This window comes from Falco cherrug, chromosome 7, assembly GCF_023634085.1.
Source record: "Falco cherrug isolate bFalChe1 chromosome 7, bFalChe1.pri, whole genome shotgun sequence".
Classification (NCBI taxonomy): Eukaryota; Metazoa; Chordata; class Aves; order Falconiformes; family Falconidae; genus Falco; species Falco cherrug.
Window position 1 is genome coordinate 9,568,499 of NC_073703.1, and position 27,159 is coordinate 9,595,657.

A 27,159-nucleotide genomic window follows, 5' to 3' on the forward strand; every position below is an offset into this window, starting at 1 on the left:
ACATTTCTCCAAGGGATGGTGAGCGGATGATGGAGAGCGAGAGCTTTCGCTCCGCTTAATGCCTGCCGACAAGTTTTTATTTAAACTAAACTTGTTAAGGTGTTGTCTTAATAGGCTAAAATTCCACAGGGTTCCCCCAGGTGGGTTTCTTCTGGGTAAATGGTGCATGTAGTGCTCCTGATTGATCCCATTCCAGTAGTAGAGCTGGAGCGGTTTATACCCATCTGCTATAAATTGCATGCTTTCCGCTTCTTAACAGCCTATTTTCTGTGAATGCTAAAGGGGGCGAAAAAAAATAAAATCCCCAAACATTTCAGCCTGAAAACCCAAGAAGCTATGTTATGAAGTAAAAGTCATTGCTCTGATGAGTTTGTAAGTCATCCAGTAGCTCCGTGTATTAAAACACAGCTCTTTGTGTAAGCTTCTTCTGACCAGAATCCATGGGGATGACTTTGCCTTAAGTGTCCTCTTTGCTACTCACTGCACTGAACATACAACAGGTTGCAAGTTTACTCTTATTAACTGCTTTCAAGTGCTTTTAAAGAGAAAGAAAATAAACCAGGCAGAGTACCAACACTGTTCGGCGCGTAGGCTGCCTCTCAACACAGTTTCCAAGTGTGAGAGGTTGCATTTAAAGCTCATCACTACGCCTAGACTCTTCAGATAGATATGACAGGAGGAGTTACAGCAGAAGGGGAAACAAAACAACAAAAAAGGCAAGTATTTGAGAAAAAGACCTTATCACTTCCACACTGGAGGCCAACATCACCTTGGCTGCATTAACACAGCAACTTCCCAGACTGCAGCAGTTTTTACTGATACTTTAGGTATCAGTGCAAAAGGTGGAACGTACCGTTACCTTGGGGTTTATTTTTAATTTTTTTTTACAGATGAAGAAACTGAAGGAAGGAGAGGGGAAAACGCAGGGTCACCCAGCTGGTCTGTGGTTCAGCTGGCAACAGAGGCCACATCTCCCACATCAGCATTTCATACACCACCCACTCACAAGTCCACAACCGGGAAAACTTGCATTGGCGTTTTTTTATGTTAAGAACTTTTCATGGGGTAAGAGACAACAGACAACTCATTCAGACAACGGTGCATCTCCCACAAATAGGTAACCTCAGAAATCTCTCAAAGGCAAAGTTAAATATAATTCTAGCTTGTTTGGGCAAATTGGAATTGTTTCTCTTTTTAGAAGAATCTGATTAGCCAAAGGTCAGGGGAAAAAAAAAAAAAAGAAGATTGAGTATAAGGGCGTGGGGATAGCAGTGATGCACATGTGGACGGGAAAACAGCAGGAGGTGGAGTATAAGCTTTTCTTCCTCAAATCTTGTCCGATTTCCGTGCAAACTAACTTCCTTAAAACATCTGTGTTCACTCAAGGTGATGGTATGCCCCTGTATTTTCTTTTGAGGAAGTGAAAAGAAAATCCACATTTACACTTGCAAATGGCAAAAGGCTTAAGAAAAAAAAAAAAAAAAGACAATCTGTTTCATTTAGGTTATACAACATAATTGATCAGACTGCAAAGAATGCAGCTTGGTAAAACAATTAGACATTCAATTTACTATATAAATTCAGCAGTTTCCACACAAATGCTTCTACACTATTAAAACGAGTCTAATGATTTCCAAACTACTTCTCCCAGCCTCCTGAAACAGAAACTCTCCCTTTCCTTCTTTCTCTGCTTTCTATCTGCAAGACCTTATTACAGATAATTATTTCACAGGAAAGTGGTAAGAGACTATCATGATGGGCACAATATAAAACTAATGGAGGCAATCCACTTCTTGCTCAAAAGTTGCCTCATCTGAATGCAAAGGGCAAAACTCTCTGATTATTTGTATTTCAGGTGATGCAAACGATCTCCCAAATTAAATCCTCAGCAAAGTAATCATACTTCAGGATAGCTCTGCTTGTTGTCATCTTTTGCTACATTACATATTAAATTCAGGTACAAGCTTTCACACACCTGACTATATGTATGACCTATAGGGGATACAGTTCTGTGAGTGCACTGTGCACACAAATGTATCACTTTTTTAAAACCACAATTAATTAAATGTTTTGCTTCCTCCTCCTGATCAATATCGAGGTCTACACCTCTATATTAACCTTTAGTCCTATAGAGGATTACACCACTGCTTTAGTTTTCATTTAAAACTGTTCTTTTGACTTACAGCCCTCATCGTCAGCTGCCATTTTGCAGAGAAGTATTATTTGAGAACACTACAGAGAAAATCTGGGTTAAATTATTTGTTTAACTTTATCAGGGAATCAAATGTTAAAATTTCAGTAAAAGGTGCTGAGCTTAGCATCTTAGCAGTAGTCATGGGGTTGTATTTTACTACCCAATCCATAGTTCATCAGATTACGGTAAGTATCCTTAAATATAAATAAATTAAATATATATTAAAAAGTCTGCACACAACATTGCCATTTTTTCCCCCTGCAGAATTCTGGAAAGCCCTTCGAGGTCAGAATCATTATCACAGTATACAGAGTAAGATGCATCTATGATTAATATTTGAAAAGGAATTTCAAATGCCACAGGTGTAAGGGAGACAATTAATAAGGTCTTATTCAGACTTACTCTACAGATAAATTTTGGTTGTCTGATTCTTCCTGTATCTTGGTGAAATTTAAATTAAAGGTTTGGACACAGCCATAGTAGATTTTACTGCTCCATCGCAACAGCACGGACTTTAAAATAAGGATTGTTTCTTGTTGCAAAAGACACTGTTTCCCAGAGGCATTAATCAGAAAGATACTGGATGCACTCCAATCTCTTGGATCACGCTCTTAAGTCTAGCATTTTTTGTAAAAACTCTGTCTTGAGGTAAATACGTGAAGAAAAAAAACCACCAACATTCTGCAGCATCTCTTTTTAAGAACATATCCCTTAATGCAGAAACGCACACAACCTGGCATAAGCAATGTAACTCTGCCCGGACAAATTCTGCACACGTTAACACCTTTGTTTATTAATATACATTAAGATGGTCTCCTGCTCATAGAATGCCTCTTATTCCAAAGGACACAAAAACCACTCAATAAAAGTTACTAACAGTTCCGTGACGGCTAAATAGAGGGATCATTTCATCTGGCACCAAAACACAGCCACCCCTCCGGGTCAGGCCCTGGCAGCTGATCCACTCGAAGCTGCAGTATTTTAAGCGAGCAAGAGAAATTGGACCCAGCTGAAAAACTAAGGAGAACACAGGTAGGCTAAATGTAATAACTTAGCTTGCGATGTGCACTGACAGTGAGGGTTTGTTTTGGATAAAAAGGGTGAAATGAAATTGCACCGAACGTTTCCTCTCTATTTCGGAAGCAGATAAATACCCCAGGTGTTGATAAAGAAGGATGAAATGAAATTGCACCGAACATTTCCTCACTAATTCGGAAGCAGATAAATACCCCAGGTGTTAGTGTTTAGTACCGGAGGTCTAAAGCATTTCTTATCCTACACGTTCCACAGTCTCCACAGGCACTTCATGTCCTATTTCAACAACAATATTTTACCCTGAAACCAAATTATGCCTGGGCGAAGAGCCATGTTCTAGGGGCTTAAGGCATCCATCCTACATGAAACCCTGGGTCTAAAGGAATTAACACAAGTCTTTATTACAAAGAAGTTCAGCATTCTTGTTTACCAGACATGACTCCACCTTGTGCATCTCCTCAACTTCCTCTAAATATTAAAAATATACATATATTTAAAGGTATAACCAACACAGTCCAACCTACACAACTTTGAGGGGAGCGTAATGAATCCTAACTCCCTCCACAAATTAACCACAGAATTATTAATTCAAATCCAGCCATTTTTGCATTTTTCCTTGAAAGCTATGCAAATTATTTCAGGGCAGTTGGGGTGTGCTGCTATATGCAATGACCGAATGTAACCCACAAACATTTTACTAAAGAATCTTTCTTACAATGATATTGTGAAATCCAGAAATCTCAAAACTCCACTTGGAAGTCATGAAGCCAATAAACAGTACCTTATAATGCTTGTTTCTCCTACAGAATCCTTTTCCAGATTAGACTGCATTTGAACCCTTCATAATATACTATTTATTGGGTGTCAAAAGTTTATACTCTGTAAAAACAAGACTTGTTATTATGCATTTGGTGTTTACCTGTTCTTGCAATTGCTTTTAAAAATCTAGTATAATTTTTTCCTGTTTTGATGCTACAGTGAGTTTGCTGTGCTTAAGGCAATACCAGCAATATTTTTTTCTCCACACAGACAGCAAAAATAACCAAGGAAAATCTAACACACACAGGTTTTCCCAGTGCTGAAATCTTCAATAATAGAATAAGTGTTTTGCCGATAATTTTTTGCCACACTGAACTCCACCTGCCAGAAACCAGCAGGGAAAAAAAAAAAAAAAAAAAAGAGGAGGGAAAAAACTAAGGAAGAATTGTTCCAGCATTAAGGAGACTGACCAGAGGCAAGCCACAAACACTGCTACGTTTCTTAACTCTAAACAGATATCAGAAGTAATAAAAGTAACTGTGAGAATGGAAGGAACAGATTCATCTTCAGCCACTTCTCCATGTGATGAGCAACAGCATTCAGCCAGAAAGCATTTCCTGCTCTGCAAAACCACAAGCATTTGCTGAGCCAAAGGGCATTGTTCTTTTCTGTGAATAGCTTCAAACTATTTGAATGCTTTAAGTGAGAGAATGTTCTTACGAGTTACTGTTACTTAGCAAGTTGTGAAACCCTCGCCAGGTAAGAACAGCAAACAACTGCGGACAGGTTCCCTGTCCCTAAGAATTCAGAGGTTGTGGCACTGGTCCTGCAAGCAGGTAAGCACAGGCAGACCCAAGAGGGGCTCCCGTAAATTAAATGGTTCTTGGTGCTGCTGCCATGTAGCCAACTGTGCAGATGGGTCTAGATGGCAATGCTGCAAGCCAAAAGAAGGAACAAGACGCAGTTACTACTAGGAAACCAAGACTGTACTAACACTGTACAAAATAAGGAGTCAGTGTGGAAGAGAAAGAGCACAACACAGGAGTAGGAACCATATTTTGTTCCTATTAAAAAAATAAAATAAAAGGTTGATTGCTATCCCACAAAAAGTCTCATCTGCTAACGTGGCATGAAATCATTACCTGAGAATTTGAAGCTATAATGGAATAACACAGTGGGACAAAATCTGGTATCAGTCAGGAGATGGGTAAATCACCACTGAGGCTGCCCCTGAAAATGATGTTTTAAACAACACAAGCTTGTGCAATAGAGTGGGGGACCAAACCCACAGAGATCAGTCCTCTGTGGCAGCTGGGAAGAGATTACCCAAATAAAGCAAACCCAGGTAACAGGACCCATATGTAAATGAGGCTACAAGACCACACCAAAGTGCAAACAGAAAGCAGGGACACCAGTGCCACTCTCAAGGAGCAGACCACCCGGAGCTGGCACCAGCCTGAAGGTGCAAATGGGCCCTGCAGAGCACAAGGGGATCTGGAGCAATATCACCAAGCAAACACAGGCAGATACTGCCTCCTCCCTGCCACCGTCCTCCCAAAAACGGCTGCACTGAGCTCCCGCAGTAGTTTGGATTTTACAGTCAGCAAGTGTAGGGTCAGCTTGGGTGCCTCTGTGTTCAAGTTGTGATTAACTGATTACCCATTAATAGGTTTTAATAAACATACCCTTACAAAGCCATCTGGACACGAGCAGAATGAGGAAAGAAACATATAGTGTGATGGCTGGTAATGAAAATAAATTGATCCATTAAAAAAATAATAATAAAAATCACATTATCTTTTGTACTTACCCTCCCCCCCCCCAAAAAAAAAAAAAAAACAACCACAACTTACGTTCCTAAAAGCTCCTCATGCTTTTTGTTATCCTTTCTCCAGACCTCAATGTCCAACATATCCTTCCTGTCAGAGAAGTAGTGAAAATCAAACTGTTCCCTCCACTGAGGATTTGCACTCTTACACAGTGTCTAGAAAACATGCAGTTATAATATTTACTTTTCTTAAATAGTACTTATTTCCACAGTAAAGCACATTTCAATTTTTCTACAAGAACAAGGCCAGACAGATGTCAGGGCACCAAGTACTAAGGTCGTTCCAACCAAAGCTCCCCAGCCCATCATGCACAGCCTCATCTTCCTGAAAACCTCTCTTTCCTGCCTCACAATAATGATAAATACAGAAGCATGACATGAATGAATGGCTGGAGAAATTCTGAAATGCAAGGTGGATGCACCAGCTCCGTTTCAGTGGACTGTGGTCATCATTCAACATCACACACTGGAAGAAATCAAGAATAAACCCTTTGAGGACAATCACCTGAAAACAGGTCTGAAGGAATTAAGGAACCCAAACTAGTACTTTTTAACCTTCTGTGTTAAGATATAGGCAAAGAAGGAGCAGCCCTGAAATTATTAACATCCAGTTTATCTGATGCCTGTAAATTGTCCCTCTGAGTTCAGTGAGATTGTTCATGTGTTCAGGTTACTCTGAGTATTCAGAGTAACCTGAGGATTGATTCAGAGGATTGGGACTTAAATCACTTACAATTCATGTCACACTACACTACCCACCATCAATATCAGCATGGCCACTGAGAGAACAGGAGATAAGATTAGCTCAGCCATGACTGAAATTTCTCCTACCTTGTCTGCTCTTCTGGACCACGAGAGACTGTACTTCATAAAATGAATAAACTCCAGGAGGGAATGTGAAGCATTGCCAACTTGAAGTCTTACTAGGGTGCAAAAGCAGTGGTCCCCAACTTCTGCTGGACCCCAGACAGAAATACTAAGCAATTAACTCGCTGCAAGCTACATGGCACTTGCCTCCCCTTTTTGAACTTCTTAATTTTCTGTGACTGCAAACAGTGCAGTCGTGTAGATTCATGACACAGGCTACGGACCATTAAAGAGAAACATAAAAAGGGATCTTAACTGGAATAACGTATGTTTATTCTAAAATAACTAACCCATTTGTTATTTTTCAAAGCTGTTTTTCTAAACAAAAACTTTATATCATGACCTTGGTTTGAGGTCCGATGTTGGGGGCAGAGTGCAGATTTCAGATGTGCCTACATCTGAACGTTATGTTCTGTAAACTTGCCCTGTACATTTTGTACAGGAGGGGATTTGTCTTCTCATCCTCCTCCTCTCTCTGTACTTCCAGTTCATGACATGCAGAGCTCTTACTTTATCAACAGAATATTATTTTAGTTGCAGCCTCTCTCTTTGTTCAACTTTATAGAGATGAAATGTATGTCTTTGTGAACCCCACTCCTTTCTTAGATTCCCATGAAATGGTACTGGATACAAATAAACACAGCCTTAGAGGAATAAAAATTCAAATCAAAACCATAGAACATTATGTACATTTGGGGAGGAGGGGGGCAGGTTCTGCTATACATAACATTTTTCAAGAAAGGTGCTTTAAAAAAATAAATAAAAAGTAAGTCCTCTGCACTGGGAACCACTTTAAGTCTGCTTTTCCAGCATACCTAACATTGCAAACCTAAAATCTTTACTGGCAGAGAGCAAAACATATGTGTGATGTACATAGCTTTATTTCATTTCATACTGATTTCAAACATCCATCAATATGATGAGTATTTAAATGTACAAAACCAGATACACACATTATTGCTAACATACTATTTCTATATTGGCATGTAAAACATACATTAGTCAAATGTTAATGTCCCTGATCTGGTCTCCTGGTTTTGATCTCACTTATTCAAGAGATTTGAGAATCGTTCCATCTGAGGTAGCAATACCGGTAAAAGAAACACAAAGTACCGTATCGGCTTCAGTAAACTTAAGAAAATGCTAAATACTTACCTTGCTCTTGTATCTTTGATCTCCCAGTTTCAGGAGAATAAAAATCTCTGCCAAGCCTCCTCCAGGGATGTTCTTCCCCTCCAAAAGAGTGATGGTGACCAGCCCGTTCCACAACTGGTTCTTGCGCAAGGAGTCAGAGAGTCGCATGCTCCGCATGAAACTGGACTGAAAAGAAGTCAGCGACATGAAACATACACTCAGACCCACACTGTTATGCTCAAACTGACTGTGATATGAAAGCACCAGCAGTGACAGAGGTACCACGATCCCCTAGGAGTCAGCAGAGAATGGAGGGCAGTAGGATGCTATGGATGCTCTGCCTGTACGTTCTACGGCTGGTCCTGTGAAGGGATGGTGCTCAGCATGACAGCAAAAATCATCAGGTTTTGCTTAAACCACCAGAGAAGTTGACTTCAGATAACCTGGCTGCGCTTTGATAACCAGACCTTTAGCATTGAGAGCAACTTGTTACCTCGGCTCAGGGAAAGACACAGGAGAGCGATGGGGAGGAGAGGTGGAAAAGGGGAGAAACTAAAGTAAACTCTTAAACGTCTCCAGCTACATCCATCAAAACGCAGGTCTGTCCTCTCCAGGGAGACAGCCCACAATCACAAAAGCTATGGCCAGGTGAAAGGCTGAACACGCATCTTCCACCTCCTCAATCACTCAACCGCCTGTCGTCCACGTTAGCTCTTTGCCTGCTGCCTTTGCAGCTCCTGCTTCCAGCAACCAAGCTCACGAATCAAAAATACTGATGCCTGCTGAAAAAAACCACTGACACCACTGGGCTCTTTATCTGGAGTTATGGTTACCTGGTAGCCACATTTGTTACCTTTGCAGCTGCATCCTACATAGCATGGCTGCGCTAACAGTTTGCTAACTGGCAATATTTTATTGGACAGAGGATGATTAAATAGGCCTTTATTTGGGGGGAGTGAGCTGGAAACATTAAAACTCAAGGCTATGCTTTTCTTCTCACAGTAAAAATCCTGCCATATTTTATTCCTGTGAAGCAACTTTTAACTTGCCACACTTCGGAGCTTCAATCATGTCATATACAGGTGGGAGCAAGATGGAGAAGAAGATTTCACAAGTCACTTTAAAACAGAACGTGTTAGCTTTAAAAGCAAGTAAGACATGTTGTTGCTAAATAAAACGATTGCAAAAGCACCTGATGTCTGAAGATTACTTTTTATGGATCAATTACCCAGCAACAAAATTCTTAAATCACGGGTGGTGAACTCACAATTTTTTTTACCCGCTTTTTACTGGTTAAAATACCCCAACTCTTTGAATCCCACCAGCATATTAATACATTTCTATTTAAACACCCCGTTTGGCTTTCCTGGCAAAGTGGTTAAAAATTCCTACCTTTAAAAAGAAAACAAGATTTTGATTCATAAATCCAGCTGCAATGTAGTCTTTTTTTTTTTTTTTTTTTTTTTTAAAGTTCATCTTTTAGGCCAAAAAGCTAAAGCATGACTGTTCCCATGGACATACTTCAAAGTCCCAGCAGATATATTCCTCCCTAAACACTGCAACTATTTCAAAATCCTTTTTATAAAAAAGGGAGTAATGTCCACAAGGGATCAAAGGGCATTCTACAGTCTGGCAATCGCCTTAGAAAAATGGCAGTGCTTCCATGAAATATGCCCTAAAATAATTTTGCAGCTTGGTATGTCCTAATTTCGAATTGGATGTTTATCTTGGAAAGGCTTCTATCTAACTTGTCCATAAAACAGCTCCACTTAGCTCTATGAGCCCTGTGAAAATGGAATCCAAAGCTGGCTATTAAGGGGGCCTGGAGATTGCTTCCATATGGCGTAACAGCATGGGAGTGGAGGGCTAAGGCCTACAGCAGGCGCTGCTTGGCTTGAGCTCCCCATCTATCCGTGGACACTCGTTGCATTACACCATAACATCTGGATTATTGCTTGTAATGTCCCTGGGAAATATCCACTTCCCATCAAAGCCTTTATCTATCTCGGTTGTACTTTGAACATTTTAGTATTTAACATAGTCATGTTTGATGTGATGTACTTGCTGCTTTTAGGACCAAGGATTTTCCCTTCCCCCAGCTCCTTCCTCAGAGGAGGAAGAGGTATTTGAAGTTAGTTCACCAGAAGAAGGAAAAAAAGAAAAAAACAAAGTTTATTATCCACATTACAATTTCTTTTAAAAAACAAAGCATCCAGTTCTCTTCACAGCTTCCAGGCTGAACACGACAGACAGTTGTTAACACTTTCCGAATCAATTTGGATTCTTTTCATTCTTTAAGCAGGCCAGTATTTTAGGGAGTCACTCAGCATTGGGGGGCCTCCTGCCCAAGTTCTGCAGCACACACAACCCCACCCTTTGTCACCACTGACTTGACAGTTCAAAGGACTGTTGGGAAGTACCAAAACAGCCCAGATTCCACGCAGTCCCCAGAAAAATCAGCGCCTGCAGCTCGGTATTACTAGAGCACGTTGCAATTCACCTCTGACCTCCCAGAACAGGTGGCCCCTTGTGAATGGCCTCGTGCCTCGTTCCCGGATGGCTGCACGGCTGCAAAAGCGCTCTGTGCTCATCTCAGAAGAGGGGTGCGTTGGTCTCCAGCTAAGAGGACCTGGCTACCGTCTGCATGAGATCTAGCATCACGCTGGATAGAGAAGCCAGGATGTTTGCAACTGGTTTAGGGCATAGGGCTGATCTGCAGCACCTCAACACCAGCTCGGTGACCGCAGTCTGTGTCCAACCCCTGCCAAGCCAGCCTCACCAGTGCCACAAGCCTCTCTCCAAATGGAGCAGCATGGAGCTCGGGAAGCCTGCTCGCCTTGTGCCCCTGCAAGACAACCCATCACGTTAGGAATGCTTTGGGTTTCCTGGACCAGCCCAGGTCATTCCAACAACGTGTGCTCAGCAGGTCTGGCAGGTCTCCTGTGCCTCATCTCACGTACAGACACACCGAAGAACCGCTCTGTGCATGCTCTGTGGCCACCTCTCCAGCCTCCCCGGGTATTTGGCAGGCTGTTCCTCTGACCACCCTGATGGAAATCCCAGCCAAACAGGCAGTGTCTCAGATTCCACTCTCAGTTTCTGGAAGGAAGCACGTCTGGGGTAACCCAGATGTGTGGGAGACCCACAGACCTGGACCATCAATGAGTCAACTTTAGTGCTGCCTGGGGAAGTCTGTGCTATGGAAAATGCCTCCCAGGTGACAAGAAAATGATTATTGCATTATTTATTTTAAAAGTCTCACCTCCTCTCTGATACTCTCCACCTACTCGTTTCAAGCTGATTTACACAGAGTTAATTGATTAAACTTCACAGCCTCCCTCTGAGTTGGCAAAACTACTACAGAGCGAAGCACAGAGAAGTGCAACCATTAGTCCCACGAAGTTACTCAGGGGCAAAACAAGCACTGAAAAAACCACTCCAAACCCCTTCCCTCCCCTCCAGCCACCACTACACTAACAAGCCTTCACAATGAGACCGGAAAAGTCGAAGTCTCTGTATGTACTGGCCAGAAAAGGAGGACATAACTGCTTAATCAGTGACAATTTTAAAGTGTTTTCATCTATTCAGCTCTTCCCTTTCCCTGCTACCTCCCAGGCTATGGACGCCTCCGCACTTGGGTACTTCACTCCTCCGGCTGCTGACCCCCAGCTCCCTCCAGCTGTGCTCCCAGACTGGGTGCCAGGTCCTTCAAGCCTCTCCTGCTATATTTTCCTGTAAACTCCGCAGTCAGCCAGCTCACACTCTGGCTACATCCCAGCCCAAAGGAAAGGTGCTTTGCAGAGGTACAGAAAAGCTGGCTGAAGCCAGGATCAGGCTGTAGGGCTGGAAAGGAGGAAACGCACGCTTTGTGAGGGAAGTTGGCACATGCCCCAAGCACAAGACACAGGACAAGTTTGCTTATTCCTTCCTGCCCCCTCATCACTTCTGAAATAGAGATAGCCTTGAGACTGGAATTGAAGGGGTTGTCTGCAGACAGAGCTCTGATTTTGGCTGGGCTCTGAGTGCAAATAACAGGCGATACCACAAAGGTCACCTTTATGAGCAGTTCCCTGCCATAAAATGGGTAACAACTTGAACAAAAAGCATCCCCCAAACAAGCCAGCCAGAAAGAAAACAATAAGCGCAACAATATCCAGAATGCTCTACTTTTTAAAACAAACTAGATGTTTTTAAAGTCTTAAAAGCCCATGTTTACAGCAGATTTAGGCACTGTGCAACATCAGATAAGTAATGAGTAATCTTCTCTGAAGCAAAAGTATGGCCTGGTCAAAGAGCAGGACCCTGCCACGTCAGGAACAGAAGATGGTGGTTCTCCCTACTGCTTTGAAAGAATATTTGCCCAGAAGACATCCCACAACTCTGAACAGAAAAAAAATCAAATTCAGTGCTCACAGTACCATTTTCAGAGTCTAGTTCCTGGTTTTAAAATGTACATAGAAGTTTCTCACACTGATCTTCAATTTTTTCATTACTTTCTGGTTCTGGTTTAAAGAAGAAAGCTGGACAAGAACCAGCAGGTGGGCCATATTCTGCCTTCACAGAGCCAAATACAGGCAATGAGAAAGAATTGCAGAGCTTTGGAGAGGAAAGAGCTGGCTCATTGACCCAGCTTCACAAGATCCTTTAGGAGCTTGAGTCTCCCTGATAACACCATTTGTATATAATTTCCCTCTATAGGCACCCAGCAAATCCCCTCTGGTGCATCAGGACTGCTTTCAAATCTGTCTCTTTTCCTGACACACACAACCATGCCCCAAGTTCAAACTTGTTTTTGAAGCAATAAAGAGATGCAGAAAAATTGTACATTTAAATGACACAGCGAGGTGGCCAAGTGTGAAGTGAGCCCATCTCTCACATCTTTCATTTAAAAGGATGAGACAGGACAACAGAAAGCCTGCTGCAATCCCTGTGAAGAGGTCAACATCGAAACTGGGCCACGTAATTTGCCATTTGAGAAAACAACAACACACAAATAGGAAGACTCTTTGGACCTCTCCTCATTAGGCAGGGAAACTATTTTGCAGAGGCAGCCTCCCCTTGGGAAAGAGGAGAGGGCAGCGAGAAAGGCAAGTGAACCGACACGAGATTGCCACCACGATGCGTGACCCTGTGGCAACTGAGTCCCTCCGCTCTGTGAAATGCTTGGAGAGCGTCGCTGCCCACGGGGTATTGTGGGATAAAGCCAAATACAATGAGGCAGGCAAAAATGAAATCTAACAGCCCACGCAGAAGGAAAAAAAAAAGAAGAGTGAGGGATTTTCCCCCGCGATGAGATGCTGAGGAGCACTTCGGTCCGGTCAGCCTTTCAGCCAATTTATTCAATCAGCTTAGGCTATCAAGGTGGCAATTGCGTCGCTTTTGTTTCAGGACTGAACTGCTGCGGGTCAATCCACCCCAAGCAAACCTGCTTATTTGGTTCATAGATGTTCAATGCTTAAAGATTATTCAGCTGTACAAATGCTGGAAATAGCGTGCAGGGCACTCAGGGTGAGACTCAAGCCACCTGGGACAAACAAGGCTACTGAGCATCAGCATGTGGGGCACCGGCAGAGATAGCTACCAACTCCCTCTGCGCCCCAGGAGGAAAAACAGAAAAGAGAGGAGAGCTTGCCAACACACAGCTATGAGTGCATATATTAATACTGCCTAATAGTACCCTCTTCCCTTTGCGATGCCACCCTCCATGAGAAAAAGAAGAAAGCTGTGGTCTTTCAAGACAGCTCCCACAGAGGACAATGGTGTTCTCAGCTCCCATGAAAAATGAGGGATCTGGATGTGCTGCCCATGTCTTGGGAGTCCGCCCAAATGTGCAATGATTCCCTTCTAGCAGCAGTGAGAAATATATACTGTGTAATCAACAGATACCTAAATCATCCAGTTCAACAGCTCTTGCACTGAAATGATTTAAAAGACAATATTCAGTTGCTGAAATCCTTCCTGCATACTATCTCTAATGACCGTGAGGCAACCATAGCTAGACTGGAGATCTTGGACTGCTGCTGGTTTTGTTGTTGTCTGAAATGTGGCTTTTCCTTCAAAAAACAAGGGAGCCCAGAGAACACACATGAAGAGTGTACAGTATCCACAACAGCCCACGTGAACCCCTTCACCAGTCTGACGTGGAGTTGCATCAGGTATTAATACCACCAAACAGGGGTACTGACCATCTGGGGTGAATCTGGGAAGCCAGAAAGAATCCAGTGATTAACATGAGAAAAGACTCATTTAGGACACCGATGTGCCAAATCTGCATGAAGATAACATAAAGTGGTCAAACTGGAGAATAATCAGATTTCTTTCATACAGGCAATACAGATTAAAAAAAGCTGTGAAAGTTATACTCATTTTGTCCATCCTTAAAATAAGTTATTTTCCCTGTATTTGCAGAAGAAAACCTAAATATTACAATAGAGGTCAGCTACAGTTCAGCACAAAAAAAAAAAAAAACCAAAAAAACAAAAACCAAAACAGGAAAACTCGTTGAAATAGAAAACTTTTATTCGTCTAAATCTACAGAGATGAAATTTAGACTTGTCTCGGTTCAGCTGCTCAGATGGCAGGTATACGGCCTTTTTACCCTGCAACAGCCAACCAGAGCCAGCTCTGTAGCCAAGACCAAGCTCTCCCCACTTCCCCTGCCCCCCCTTATGCCTGTATCTTTATCTCGTCCAGCAACATTGTTTTCTACCCCATCATACTCTCTGGCTATTCTTCCGTAACCTCTTGTGCCTTCCCTAGACACCTATATTCCCCATGCACACAATTTTTCTTTCTAGCCTTTATGTTCTGCCACAAACTGCTAGTACTGCTTCCACAGACCAGAGTTTCCTAACTAAAGATGGTTATTGATGTACAGTACTAGTGTTTTAGTGCAGTAGCAGAATCAATAAACTAGGAAATACTGCTTTGTCAGATTTTTCCAGCGCATGCTGGGAAATACTTTTTACTGCCTTTGGATGGTCACAGAGCTTTAGAGATCACACTGGAGCATGAACTGTGTCTTCCCTAGGAAGAACTGAAGCTCTCCTACCCTCTAGTGACTGGAACAGAATAGAGCACAGGGTTGCAGCTTTTTTTTTTTTCCCCCCCCTTCTCTTTTAAACAATACTTTCACGTCTCCTAAATCAGTACCAGGCTTCAGCATCTCCTGATTTTATTTTAAAAGATGCTAAGGCTCTAGTCAGAGTCCTGAGAACTCAACGACCTGACAGTATGGCTTACAGCTGAAGGTCCAAAAACCTGTATGTAAATAAATTATTCACAATGCAATGAGATATAGTGTACAACCAGGGAAAAAAAAAAAATCCAGTGACAGCAACCAAGACAGAAGTTTGGCTATTCTGGACAAAACGGACCAGAGTTTAAAAACTTGGCTCCTTTTCCCAGGACCCAAAGCCAACCAGCATCAAGAGACAGCTGTGTGTGCACGCGTGAGAAAAAGGGGGATCGAGCTACACTGAGTGAGGGCACGGTAATTTCCCCAGCTTTAGTTAAAAACTAAAGTGCTGAGCTCTTCAATTATTCCATCACTTTCTGTCATACGGCATTCAGGGATGCCTGGCGGCTCTCTGCATCGAGCAAAGGGCTGCGATACCCCTGGAACCGCCAAGCTGCCGTCCAGCTCCGAGGGCTGTACTTTGCAGTTCTTGTATTGACAAAAATACACTTGCTGGCACAATACCTGAGAGGGTTGGCTCCTCTGCATAGCACACCACAGTTGTAATGAATGAAACAAGAGGATGTTAATTATTCAATTTATTTAGGTACAAACCAATAGTTACATAGGGAAAATATCAAGATGCATATGTGTTCTCGTAAGAGCCAAATACAGCTTTTCAGAAAGTTAGACTGTATAGCTCTCAAGCTGGGTACTGGGGCCTGCAGTTCCTATATCATTGTTATTTATTCAATAGCAAATTAAAGCTTTGCAGAACAAATAAAAAGCCACAGTCTGCTTCCCGAACAAGTTAAAATCTAATGCAAAAATGGGACAGTACAGGAATATAAAAGTAACGGAAGCCTTCAGAGATACCACAGAAGACCAAGGGAAGCATGTTACACAGATATGTACCAACACACAAGTCTTGGAAATCCTGTGACATGGCTGGTAATGAAAACTCCCTGCTCGGTCTCTATCCCAAGAAAAAAAGGAATTTCAAACCCCACAGGATAATTTTGCCCACAAAAAATAACAGCCTCACAAAATTCCTCCCATGGCAAGAGGCAACCCAAACGAGTAGCCCTGGGATCCAACAGACCCACGTTCAGCTCCAGGACCAACTACCAGTCACCTTTGGGGTATCCTTAAACAACTCAAATTGTCTACAGCGCCTATTTTTGGTTGAATTTATACCCATTTCTTTAGTACAGACAGGGTTCTTTCTCTTTCCACTACTCTTTGCTAAAAGGGGTCTTACTCTCGTTTGCCACTAGACCCCACCATTCCACCTACAACAAGAAAAAAGCAGCAATTCCTCATCACATTGAAAAAAAAAAAACAACCAAAAAAGCGAAGGGTACCACAGCCACTACATTCAGGCAGGTTGCATCTATACTTCAGGGTTTTCCTATGTTTACCCTTTCCGTTTCAGAGGAGGGCATAGATTTTGGGAGGGGGCTTTTTTCTTTTTAAGAGAAAAAAGTATGGATTACCTTGGATGAAGTTCGCTTCTTCCGACTTGACCATCTCTATTCATGAGTCCCCACCATTGTATCAAAGAGAACCCAGAGAGAGGAAACAGAGGAGGAGTACAATGGAGAAAGCGTTTAGTAAAATAATTCAAACAGCAGCATGTCAAATGTGTTAGAAAAGCTTATTACCAAGTATGGGGCTGGATCTACGACTGCATTCATCTACCTCCCCTCCCTCAGGGAACATAACAATCAACAAACTCAAAATACCTGCATTGCACCAAAAAATAGAGAAAATTAAAAAAAGTAATAAAGAATAAAAAGTGGAGGGACCCAGAGTCATTAGTAAGAAACATGGCTTATACTTCTGGTGCCATCTGGTTCTACAGTAAGCTAATTTAAAAAGGAGAAAAAAAAAAATCATCTTGCTGTTAAGTGCTAACGTGGACAGAGCCATTTCACTATTCTGATTCTACTGGAAATGGCTGAGCAATCTGCATTTGAAATATGAGGGCTTAAAACATCGTCTTTAAAAAAAATTACAGTGTGCACCAGCTCTTCTATCATCTGCACTCTGAATGTTAACCAAGCACCCAAGAGTACCAAAAGCTGCTACTTTAAACCAATGTATTTTCTGTCTCACTGGCTAGGTCCACTTTAGCACATGCCTTCCTTAAAATCCCAGAAGAATTCCTGAGGTTCTTTTGGCTGAACTGCTTTTTTGCTAAAGTAACTTTATGTCTTTTCTTCATCCCTTCCTGCAACCCAGTGACATGTGCGCCAACAACACACTCTTGTACAAGTTAGAGGGGGAATTCAACATCCCACATCGAAGCCATCTCACAATATAGCTATATAAATACAGCCAACAGTGTTTTGAATGTTGTCATTAAGCTTTTAAATAATCACATATGGAGGTAGAAATAACTCTACAATTATTTTAATAGTGAGATTTCACAATTCTCAAAAAGGCAACTATTTGCAAAATAAATAACGGAACAGCAGACGCTCCACATTAGCTTTTTCTTATTTTGTGTTCCAACCCCTTGAAACATTTATGTTTCTATAAATAATCCCATTCAGACTGGAATTCTATACCTGTAATTCAATAATGTGCTGTAAACAGCAAATTTCATACTAGACTATATAGAAGAATATAGGGATATTTTCTCTTTACATAGGTATCACACATATTTAAAAATAGCTCTGGTTTTCAAGTCAGTCCAAGTAACTGCCTGCTTTTCCCCATCCCTTGCTGGCCAGAAGCAGGATGAGTTCACCAACACAGGTATACTCCACACACTGTGCAAAACACTAGTAGGAATCTTAAAAGACGAAAAACAAAGCAAAAAAAAAAAAACCAAAACACGTGCAGGACCTGAAATTTGAAAACTAACAGCTTCAGTTGTGGTGTTCCCAGCCTCTTCCCAGGTTCTCCTGGGTTGCTAGCATCACTGAATGCACCATATTTCAGCCTCAGGAGCCAAGTTCAGTTGAACTCTATCAAGAAACTGTCAGTGGCAAAATCAGGGTTTTTACAAGCCGTGTCTTCCTCTCAGCCAGTGTGCTCCTCTGCAGGATTGGCACAGTTTAAGTCTTAACATCAAACCTCTGCTTTTAGATTTCACATGGATACATTTTTTCATTGTCATGAAAAAAAAAAGAAAAAGAAAAAAAGAAAGAAAAATAAAAATAAAAAAATAATTTTCCTCGGTGGAAATCAGAAAGCAGTATGCTCTGGAATAGCCATCACAGCACGGTTCATGCATTCAGTTCAGCAGCCTGCGCAGTGCGGTGGCAGATACCACATGCCTGGCACACGGAGAGCGCTGCCACAGCGCGCATCACAGCTCCAAGACAGAAGCATCCAGCTACAGATGTCTATGCAACTTTTACCCCTTTAAAAATATGGGGCTTTTTTTAAAGTTATGATCTAACTCTATTTCAATATTGAGTCTCAGAGGATGAAAATAAAGGTGGCATTTCCCAGTAAATCAGATTATGCCAGCTCTTCCCCCCACCCCAGCATTCCAGCTATAAATTTGATTTCCTAAGGCACTTACATTTCTCTTGAAGTCTCCTTGCTTCACTGCTAGACTCAAGTTTAATACAATCACTCCCATATCATCTTCTAAACTGTTGGGATCCTCCAGTTTTAAAACCTGTTCAGTAGTTCTACAAGCAAAAAACAGACAAGCATTTATTGACTCCAGTAAACTCGAGTTGATTATTAAAGGTCACTCTGAGCTGTGCAAATTTCAGCTTCTTGTCTGAAATTCCCAATATTGAGTTTAAATGTTAAAATGGGAAACCGGGAGGGTTCCTTCTAACAAAAAACACCCCCCTTTTAATAACACAGCATAGTGTTTATATAGCATTGCTTAATACTTGTAACTCACCACCCACCGAATTAAGTTAGTACTACCTCCACTTCACAGGGAAGAAGAGTGACAGGGAAATTTATCCAAGTGAATTTTCTAACATTTTCTGGGATTTGACACTGGAGATATTTATTCTGCCTTATCTCTGCCTGTGTGTAATCTCTCTCTGTGACTCAGTTTACTCTCTGAAAACAGGAATGCTGGCATTTATCTGGTGGCTCTATCTCATGGATAAATTCATTAACGTTTCTAGAAATACAGATACAGCAGCCATGGGAGCTATAACGTACCACCACAGGGAGAACTCTTTTTTTTTTTTTTTTTTTTAGAAAGAGTCACACAGCCAGCAAGAGAGTATAAAAGAGAACTAAAACTCGAATTCCTGGCTTCCAGCTCCACATTGAGATGAAGCAGCAGCAGACAAAAGGCGCAGGGCTTGCCTCCGCACTAAATCAGGGCCAGATGCAGCTGCCACAGGGACGCATGGCTGCGGGGGGAGGCTGGAGCGGGGTGCTTGCAGCAGCCAGGCAATCCGCCCCTCAGCCCAATTACGCACAGAAAAAGGCACCCCGCGCTACGTGGGGCTAAGGGGGGGGGGGGTCTCAACCTTCTCCCCGCTTTCTTCTTCCACCTCCGTAAATTATTCTCACGTAGCACTCCCTAAACAATGCCGCATATAGAAACTCTTATTCTTATTCCTAGACACAAAAAGGAGAGGGTGCCTTCTGCTGAACTGCTCCACCCAGGTTGGATCTGAATCCAGTACATAACGCCGGATAAACATGTGCATGTACAGGACTAATCTCAAGCCATTTCTATCTTCTATCAAAATAACTTTTCATGAATAGACAAATTCCACGCTAGAGCACAAGCGTTTCATTATTTTCCTGTTTCTCAATTAAGCTGCACTATTAACCTTTAATTAAATAAACATATTACCTATTGAGTTCAAGTTCAGCGAGTGCTACGAAAGCCGAACCCATGAAGTCTGAAGAGGTTAAATCTCGATCGTACACCTGGTAGCAAAAAAAAATAAATATTTCTAATGTTCACATCATAAGCCAGCTTTATCCCAGCCGGTAAAAGAACAGATATTTTAAGCCCTTTCAGTGCAATTTTGTATTTGAAAGATCAAAGCTTAGATAAAATTCAGGGATAATTTTCCATCTCTCTGCTTTAATTTGTATTTTTAACTAAATATTTAAACAGCATTTTGGAAGTATCTCCTTAATATTATGTAAACAGAGACATGTGTGCTGCTATGGATTGTGCCTGTTCCTTTATGCCCTGTGCAACAGCATAATGAAATGCTGCACAAAAATCAGGTACTTCTGGTTACAGATGTTTTAGCAATTAGTGCTCGCAACTGGTAGCTTGCGGTTCTGGTAACTGTAACGTTACTCATAATGAGAAAAGGCTTTGCTACTTGTCACAGCTGCATCCCAGGTAATAATTCTGTTCAACCCAGCCAAATTACACTCTTAAAACGTGCTTATGAAACCGCTATTGGTTTCACCGAGCTTGCACAAGCACGGTAAGAGCGGGGAGAATTTAGCTCCATAGCTTTAAACATACCCAGTCAAGGAGTTTTATTTCAACTTGGGTTTTTGCAGACGGAAAGCAAAACATGTGAGTAAAGTCTGGAAAAGACATATGTGCATTTTAATTTGAAATTGCTGAAACTCTTAAAACCGGATTGTGTTTTAAGTTACACTGCTACAGCGAATAAAAATCAATACATTTCTAAAGTTGAAAATGATTGCCTAAAAAAATATAGATCCATCTTTCAAAAATCTAAACCCAAAACCTACCTTGATCCAGAGTTTCTGATTGAGGGTCTGTACAGGCAGCACTACAGTTTCATCCCAAACTGGGTTGAGGTTCTTGTAGACTACCTTACTTTTGTATAGAGTTTTCCCATTCAGTTTAAACTTCACATATGGGTCACTTGTACCTGTGGTAATTAATAAAGAATAGATTAGCATATCCCCACGTAAACCCACAATATTATAGTTACATAAAACAATACATAACAATAATAAATGGCAATGAGTAATTTTATATATACATGCATATACTTGATTACCTGTAGAAAAACTGATAGCTCATACAGGAACTCTATAGAACAGAAGCACAAAGTTGTTTGAAAGCAGCAACAAAAATTCTTCATCATTCACTCAATCTCTGCTGTGTTATTTTTAAAGAACATTAATTATTCTTTAGTAACTTAGTTACCGTTTTAATGTGGGAAAAAAGGAAACAGCAGCAGGGATGAACAACTGTTTACAGGCCAACTCACAACACAGACAGTGGAAGAAAGAAAATGCAATCCTGTGACTATGGATATATCAAAAGACCAAAACTCAAAAGCATCGTAACTTGGATAGGAGCTCCAAGGAAACCAGTAACAATAGCTAAAATACCCGTCAGGATTTCATCACTGGAGTCACTTGCCAATTTACTTAGCACCAAATTTCAAGTTTCAGTGAAAAAATACTGACATTATTCACCAGCTCAGGATAAAAACCACACACAGAATAGACTCCATAAAGGCAACAAACAATATTCAGGTAACACATTTTTTAATCCAAGTGGTATAATTTGCCATGGCAATAATGTCCCATATTTTTATGGAACAGATGTCCATGGACAGAGCATGAGGCTCGTGCCACTCAGCAGCAATAGAAAGACTTGCAGCTGTCAAAGGAAAACAGAAGAGGGAATCAACTTTTTATCATTGTTATTAAACCAGCGGCATCTGCACTAACACCAACCACCACGTAGGGCACCATACCAAAGGGCGAATAAGGTACATGAAGGATTTAATTAGATAGTTCATTTAGTAACGCATACAGACTTTGCCAAAAAAAAAAAAAAAAGAAAAAGAAAAAAAAAGAAAAAAAATCAGGGGAAGAATAAAACTGAGGTGTAGCAGCATATACAATTAACTGATCCCAGGTGCCATTCATCTGTCATATTCAATATTGTCTGTATTATACCTTATATCTGGAATTAAACTCTCCTAACAGTTCAATTTCATTAGAAGAACAGCACACAATGGTCCTGGCTGCCCCCCAGCCTGCACTGTGGGCTGCCGGCAAGAAAAGATTGACTCCTCCGCCAGACTTCACATGCAGAAATAATCTGAACCTGTCCTCCCCTGGTTCCCATTGGGATACTGGCCGACAAACACACAGCAGCTCAGGATAACCCAGTGTAAGGACCAATACTCTGTCTTGCCAGTAGTTTGATGGAACAGTGAGAATGTGAAAAAAAAACCCCCATACTTAAACATCCAAAGCTCTGGTTAGTGTTGTATGAAGACAGACTTAGATTCATGAAAAAGTTATGTGTTAGCATTTATTTGGAATTAGGTAGTACTGTAAAGAACTGTGCTCCTGGGACATACAGACTTATTTTTAAGAATTAGAGAAAGTTATTATGGTTTTAATTTCAAAAGGGAAGGGTGGTAGAGCCCTGGCCAATTTTGCATATGAAGGGTCTTTCATTCACAGAAGGAAAATATCAGTTGGTTTTCAAATAGTATCAGCAGCTGATCCTTTTCCTAAGTAGTAATTGTTGAAATCAACCCCCCTCTGTGAAAAAATGCTCCAAACTTAAAAAGAAGCTTCTTTTCCTTCTTCTCTAAGGGAGAATAATAAGGGCCTGATCCAAAGCCAGGGAAGTCAGAGGGCAGCTTCTCACTGTTTTCAACGGGTTGGGAATAGACCTTTCCCTAGAATACTTCTCAGAACTACAATTATACTCCTATATAAAGTGTACAGCATAAAACCAGCACACTTTCCACAATGAGTGGCAACACAGAGATAAATCGTAGCCCTACAAGGTGGGCAGTAGCCCTCAGAGGATGCAGAGGTTCAAAAAATACCAGCATTGAGCTCTCCTGTGTTGGTTACTTGCAGCTCCTTTAAAAAGAGAAAAAGAAAAAGAGAAAAAGAAAAAGAGAAAAAGAAAAAGAGAAAAAGAAAAAGAGAAAAAGAAAAAGAGAAAAAGAAAAAGAGAAAAAGAAAAAGAGAAAAAGAAAAAGAGAAAAAGAAAAAGAGAAAAAGAAAAAGAGAAAAAGAAAAAGAGAAAAAGAAAAAGAGAAAAAGAAAAAGAGAAAAAGAAAAAGAGAAAAAGAAAAAGAGAAAAAGAAAAAGAGAAAAAGAAAAAGAGAAAAAGAAAAAGAGAAAAAGAAAAAGAGAAAAAGAAAAAGAGAAAAAGAAAAAGAAAAAAGTTAACTAGCTTTTATTTACAGAATAACCAGGAGCAAGGTGCATTATTTAAAATAACGATAATAGGAATAATAATGTCCACAACCTATTCTGTGTATGGAATAGCAACTGGCCGAGACAAGGAAAGCAACTGGTGACATGAGAGCATGAAGGGGGTGATGGAGGCAGGTGGTCTGTGGCCACAATTCATCTGCTTTTGGCACAGAAAACCCACGCACACAAGGGCAAAACCTGAAGAGAAAGAGACAGAGAAAGCAAACAGCCAGCAAGTTCAGTAGCTGCAAGTCTAAAACTCCGAGCCCTTTCTCCAGGGATGGAAGCAAGAAGACTATGGCTAAGTAAGCATCCCAATTGCATTATTGCTCTGAAAGCTTTCCAGGTTGTTATACAGGAAAGGAAAATAAATTGGGAGAAGGGCTGCCCAGCACTGCTCATGTGAGCCAGCCTTTAGCAAGCATTCTCTTATATATACATATTTTTTTAAGAATGTCATCCATTATATTTACATATATTTTATATATATAAGCATACATATATATATATGAAAGGAATATATATATAAATATATAATTTTAAAATATAGAAAAAGTAGTGATGGAAAAAAGCTATAATGAAAAAAAAAAAAAAAAAAAGGCCTTTAATTAAATAAGATTGCCACTCTGGGATCAGGCCTTCATGCTTGTCAGCTTACTCTCAAAATAAACATCTCAAACCGGGGCCTCAGTGGTGTCACTTACTCCGGCAAGGCACACTGGGTAATCCCTCGCTATCTTGACAGCTACATAATGTTCAAACTGTTTCAGGGGTGAACGGCAGCACTTGCGCGAAAGAAAATATTAATGCTGGGAATTAATAGAAAAAGGGATGATGGTTTACAAAAGCCAAACAAGGAAAAGGTGTCAAGTTAGTACCGGTGTTAATTGTTAGGGAAAATAATTGTGGAGGGGTGCGGGTTTCGGCGGCGCTCGCCTGTCTGGCTGTCAGAGGGGTAACATCTCAACTAGGCAGGCAGGGGAAAGGGGTCGGCGTCGCGGGAGCGTGGCTCCCGGATCATACAAATGACGGGCTGACACCTCTGTGCCGACAAACAGATGGACCTTCACCTCCGTGGCGGGAGCTGGCGCGCACCAGGGCTCACTGGCGTCTGCTGGGGTGGACCTGGATGGCTGGGAGAGAAACAAAAGTCCCTTTTGGGGCTTTCCAGGCTTCCCCCAAGCTGCTCCTGGGATGCTGACGAAGCTCCTGTACCTCCCTGGGTCTTTGTGTCCACTTCTGTGCTTCTTTGAGACACCCCAGATTGCATCTAGGTGATCAAAATAGGTTAAAAAGGAGAAGGGGATGAGAAATAAGGCAGGTGGACAAGCCTTGCCTGACGGGATGAACAGCACAGGCTGCAAATGATTAACTGCATTTGAATTCAAGGCTTGACGCCTTCTGGATTCAAGAACAGAAAGATGTCTGGATCTATTAAAAGCTACTTACTAGAGACAATCTATAACCTAGCCAGAAAAGGACCTAGGGATTTTAGAGACGAACCAGTCTAGAAAAGGTTTAGGTTGGTTTGGTTTTTCATATGTATAATTTTCCTTTAAACATGACAAAACCTGATAATTTTCTGGAGAAGACAGACCATGATAAAAAAAGCTTTTTAGCAGCCATTTCCCAGTGAAAGAAACCAAGTCAACAACTTTTAAGCACATGCAGCCAGGCTTTTCTGCAATGCAAAATCTGAACATGTTCATCTCTGTCACAACAGTTGTAGCAATGCCAGCGGGTTAACGCAAGACGACTGATTATTCCTGAAGTCAGTTGAGAATTTAGCCCGAGAAAAATACTTCTCTAGCGGGAAAGGCAAGGTGTGATACTTTGAGGTTAACTTAAACGTTATTCAATGACAAAAAGGCTCTCACACAATGAAATATATCACCAAAATTTATACAACAAACAAGATTATCTACCTCTCAGCCTAAAACAAACCCAGCAGGAGTATAAAGAATGGATGACCTCTAAAAAAAATCATTCCGTCAGCTGGACCTGTTTTCCCATTAGAGAAAGAACATTCTTCTCAGCAGTGATGCTCCCTTGAATTCATTCACATAGTATCTATTTCACTTTATTTTCTTCCACTAACACTAAAAACAAAATCAGAGCAAGCTTCAGTGAGCGAAAGTTGCTGGGACACAGCAGCAGGAGAGTTGAGCAGCCCAAGAAACTGTTAATGGTGTTTTTAAATGGATCCTGCTGCCCTCTAGCAGCTACCAGGGGATGGATCACACTGACTGTGTTCAATACTGCTACACACTTACTTCATAATTAGAAAAAAAAAAAAAAACAAAAACGCCAACACCAGAAGACCCGATATAATTTCAAACCACACACTATTTTATAGGAGTAAACTTACGGGAAACGTAGCATATGAAACAAGTTTCGTTACATAAATAAATAAATAAAAAATACCACCGAGTTGCCTTAAAAACCTGAAAAAAAAATCAAAGGACAGTATGAAATATAACCTAGACCATCTTAAGCTTTGGTTAAAACCCTACATTTTAATCTGAAGAAGGAAATGAAGGATTTATTTTATATGCATGTAAAGAATAAATTTTGTAAAATCTTCCTAGAAATAGAATTACTGGAGTCATTTACAACAAGGAGTAAAAGATACTTTAAAATGGAACACACACTTTTCTTTTTAAGTGGAAAACCACTACATTCTTGTAGTGAAATAGCAAAGATCAAGGCTTAAAGGGAAAATCTAAAACAAAAAAAGTATTCTGCTGGCAGGAAATTCAGGTAATTTTGGAAAGTTTTGTGCCCAGCTAGTTTTACATGACCAGATGGAAGTGAAACATTGCTTGGAAACAAGCATCGCCAATAGGTTCCAAGGGAAAATAAACCAACAAACAAGCAAAAAACACGCCCACAAACCAAAAAAACACACCACAACAAAACCCAATACACTAAAAAGACCAGAGAAGTGTGAAGAATGTATGCAAACCCACAGATGATGGGGGGAAAAAAGGGAAAAAAAGCCTGAACTGAACAGTAATAAAGTGACAGAAGCAGATACGGAACATTCTATGCAAGACACTTCACAGTGTTTAAAAAACCTAAAGGAGCTAAAAAGAACGTGCAAGACCCTACCAAAACGCCATGTGGCGTGCATTAGGGATGCAAGGACACGAAGAATGGACTTGCCTATGGCAAAAAATAGTTCAGCTGAACATTGTATTCCCAGTCGGGCTCAAGTATGAAGGCACAGGAGGGCAGAAAGCACATTTATATTACTAGGCAGCACAGAGGACCTTCGGTGTAAATAGTTGTGTCTTCTTGTAGTCTTAAGGGGTCCCAGAAAGACACAGTGTGAGCTGCTAATGCAGGCAGGTGCCCCCCCCCCCCCCCCCCAAGACTCAGCTCTGACAATTAATAGAGCTTGGACCGTTTAAGAAACCTGTTATCTAAATTACAATTATCTACAAAAGAAGAGTCACAGGGTATTCTCTGGGCCTTTATGTATTCTCTTTCTGTGCTGCCATCCCTATGCTTCTTAATTTAACATTAATTTACCAAAGGTGGCTACGCATACAATGGATTAATTGCTTTTGTTCGAACTCAATCTATTTTCCTGAAGTTCCTATCTTTGTGCATTCATTTCCCACTGCCAGTCCAGGAAGGATGCTCACAGGGATCACCGTGTATAAAGGGCAAAGTTCCAGCCGCACACTTTGTCTCTCCAGAAACCAAACTTGGCACAGACCAACACTTGCTGCACAAGCCCTCGTAGGCAGAGCTACACCAGATCCAGAAAACATCAAAACAAGCACCCAGCACCATTCAAATTCTTAGCAGTTGTAAATTAGCCATGATTACGCCTTTCAAAAAGAAGTGTGAAAAGTTGCCTAATACATCTCAATAATTAATAAATCTGAGGGACTAATGATCTAATTGCAGATACCCTGAAAACAGAGAAAGTCTAAATTAATCAGTATGTTTGCAGGGAGCGATACAGCCTAATTGTTCCGAGCATTTGCTTTCCAAACAATGCACTAAGCTGACAAACACCCAGCACAGCAC

The 27,159-nt window shown here is 41.1% G+C and overlaps 1 protein-coding gene across 7 annotated transcripts in view; it reads right to left on the reverse strand.

The window, feature by feature from the left end:
- The window catches only part of MCTP2 (multiple C2 and transmembrane domain containing 2), a 127,623-nt gene that overhangs the window by 66,653 nt on the left and 33,811 nt on the right, over positions 1-27,159 (reverse strand). For 6 of the 7 annotated variants that reach the window (XM_055716772.1, XM_055716767.1, XM_055716766.1 and 3 more), the window contains 6 exons: positions 20,662-20,804; positions 19,790-19,866; positions 18,533-18,644; positions 16,491-16,526; positions 7,839-8,003; positions 5,842-5,972 (listed from right to left, as the gene is read on the reverse strand). In XM_055716772.1, the coding sequence (XP_055572747.1) occupies positions 5,842-5,972; positions 7,839-8,003; positions 16,491-16,526; positions 18,533-18,644; positions 19,790-19,866; positions 20,662-20,804 (664 nt within the window). Of the gene's footprint in view, positions 1-5,841; positions 5,973-7,838; positions 8,004-16,490; positions 16,527-18,532; positions 18,645-19,789; positions 19,867-20,661; positions 20,805-27,159 lie in introns of those variants that run through there. The other variant, XM_027801620.2, reaches the window with a different exon arrangement.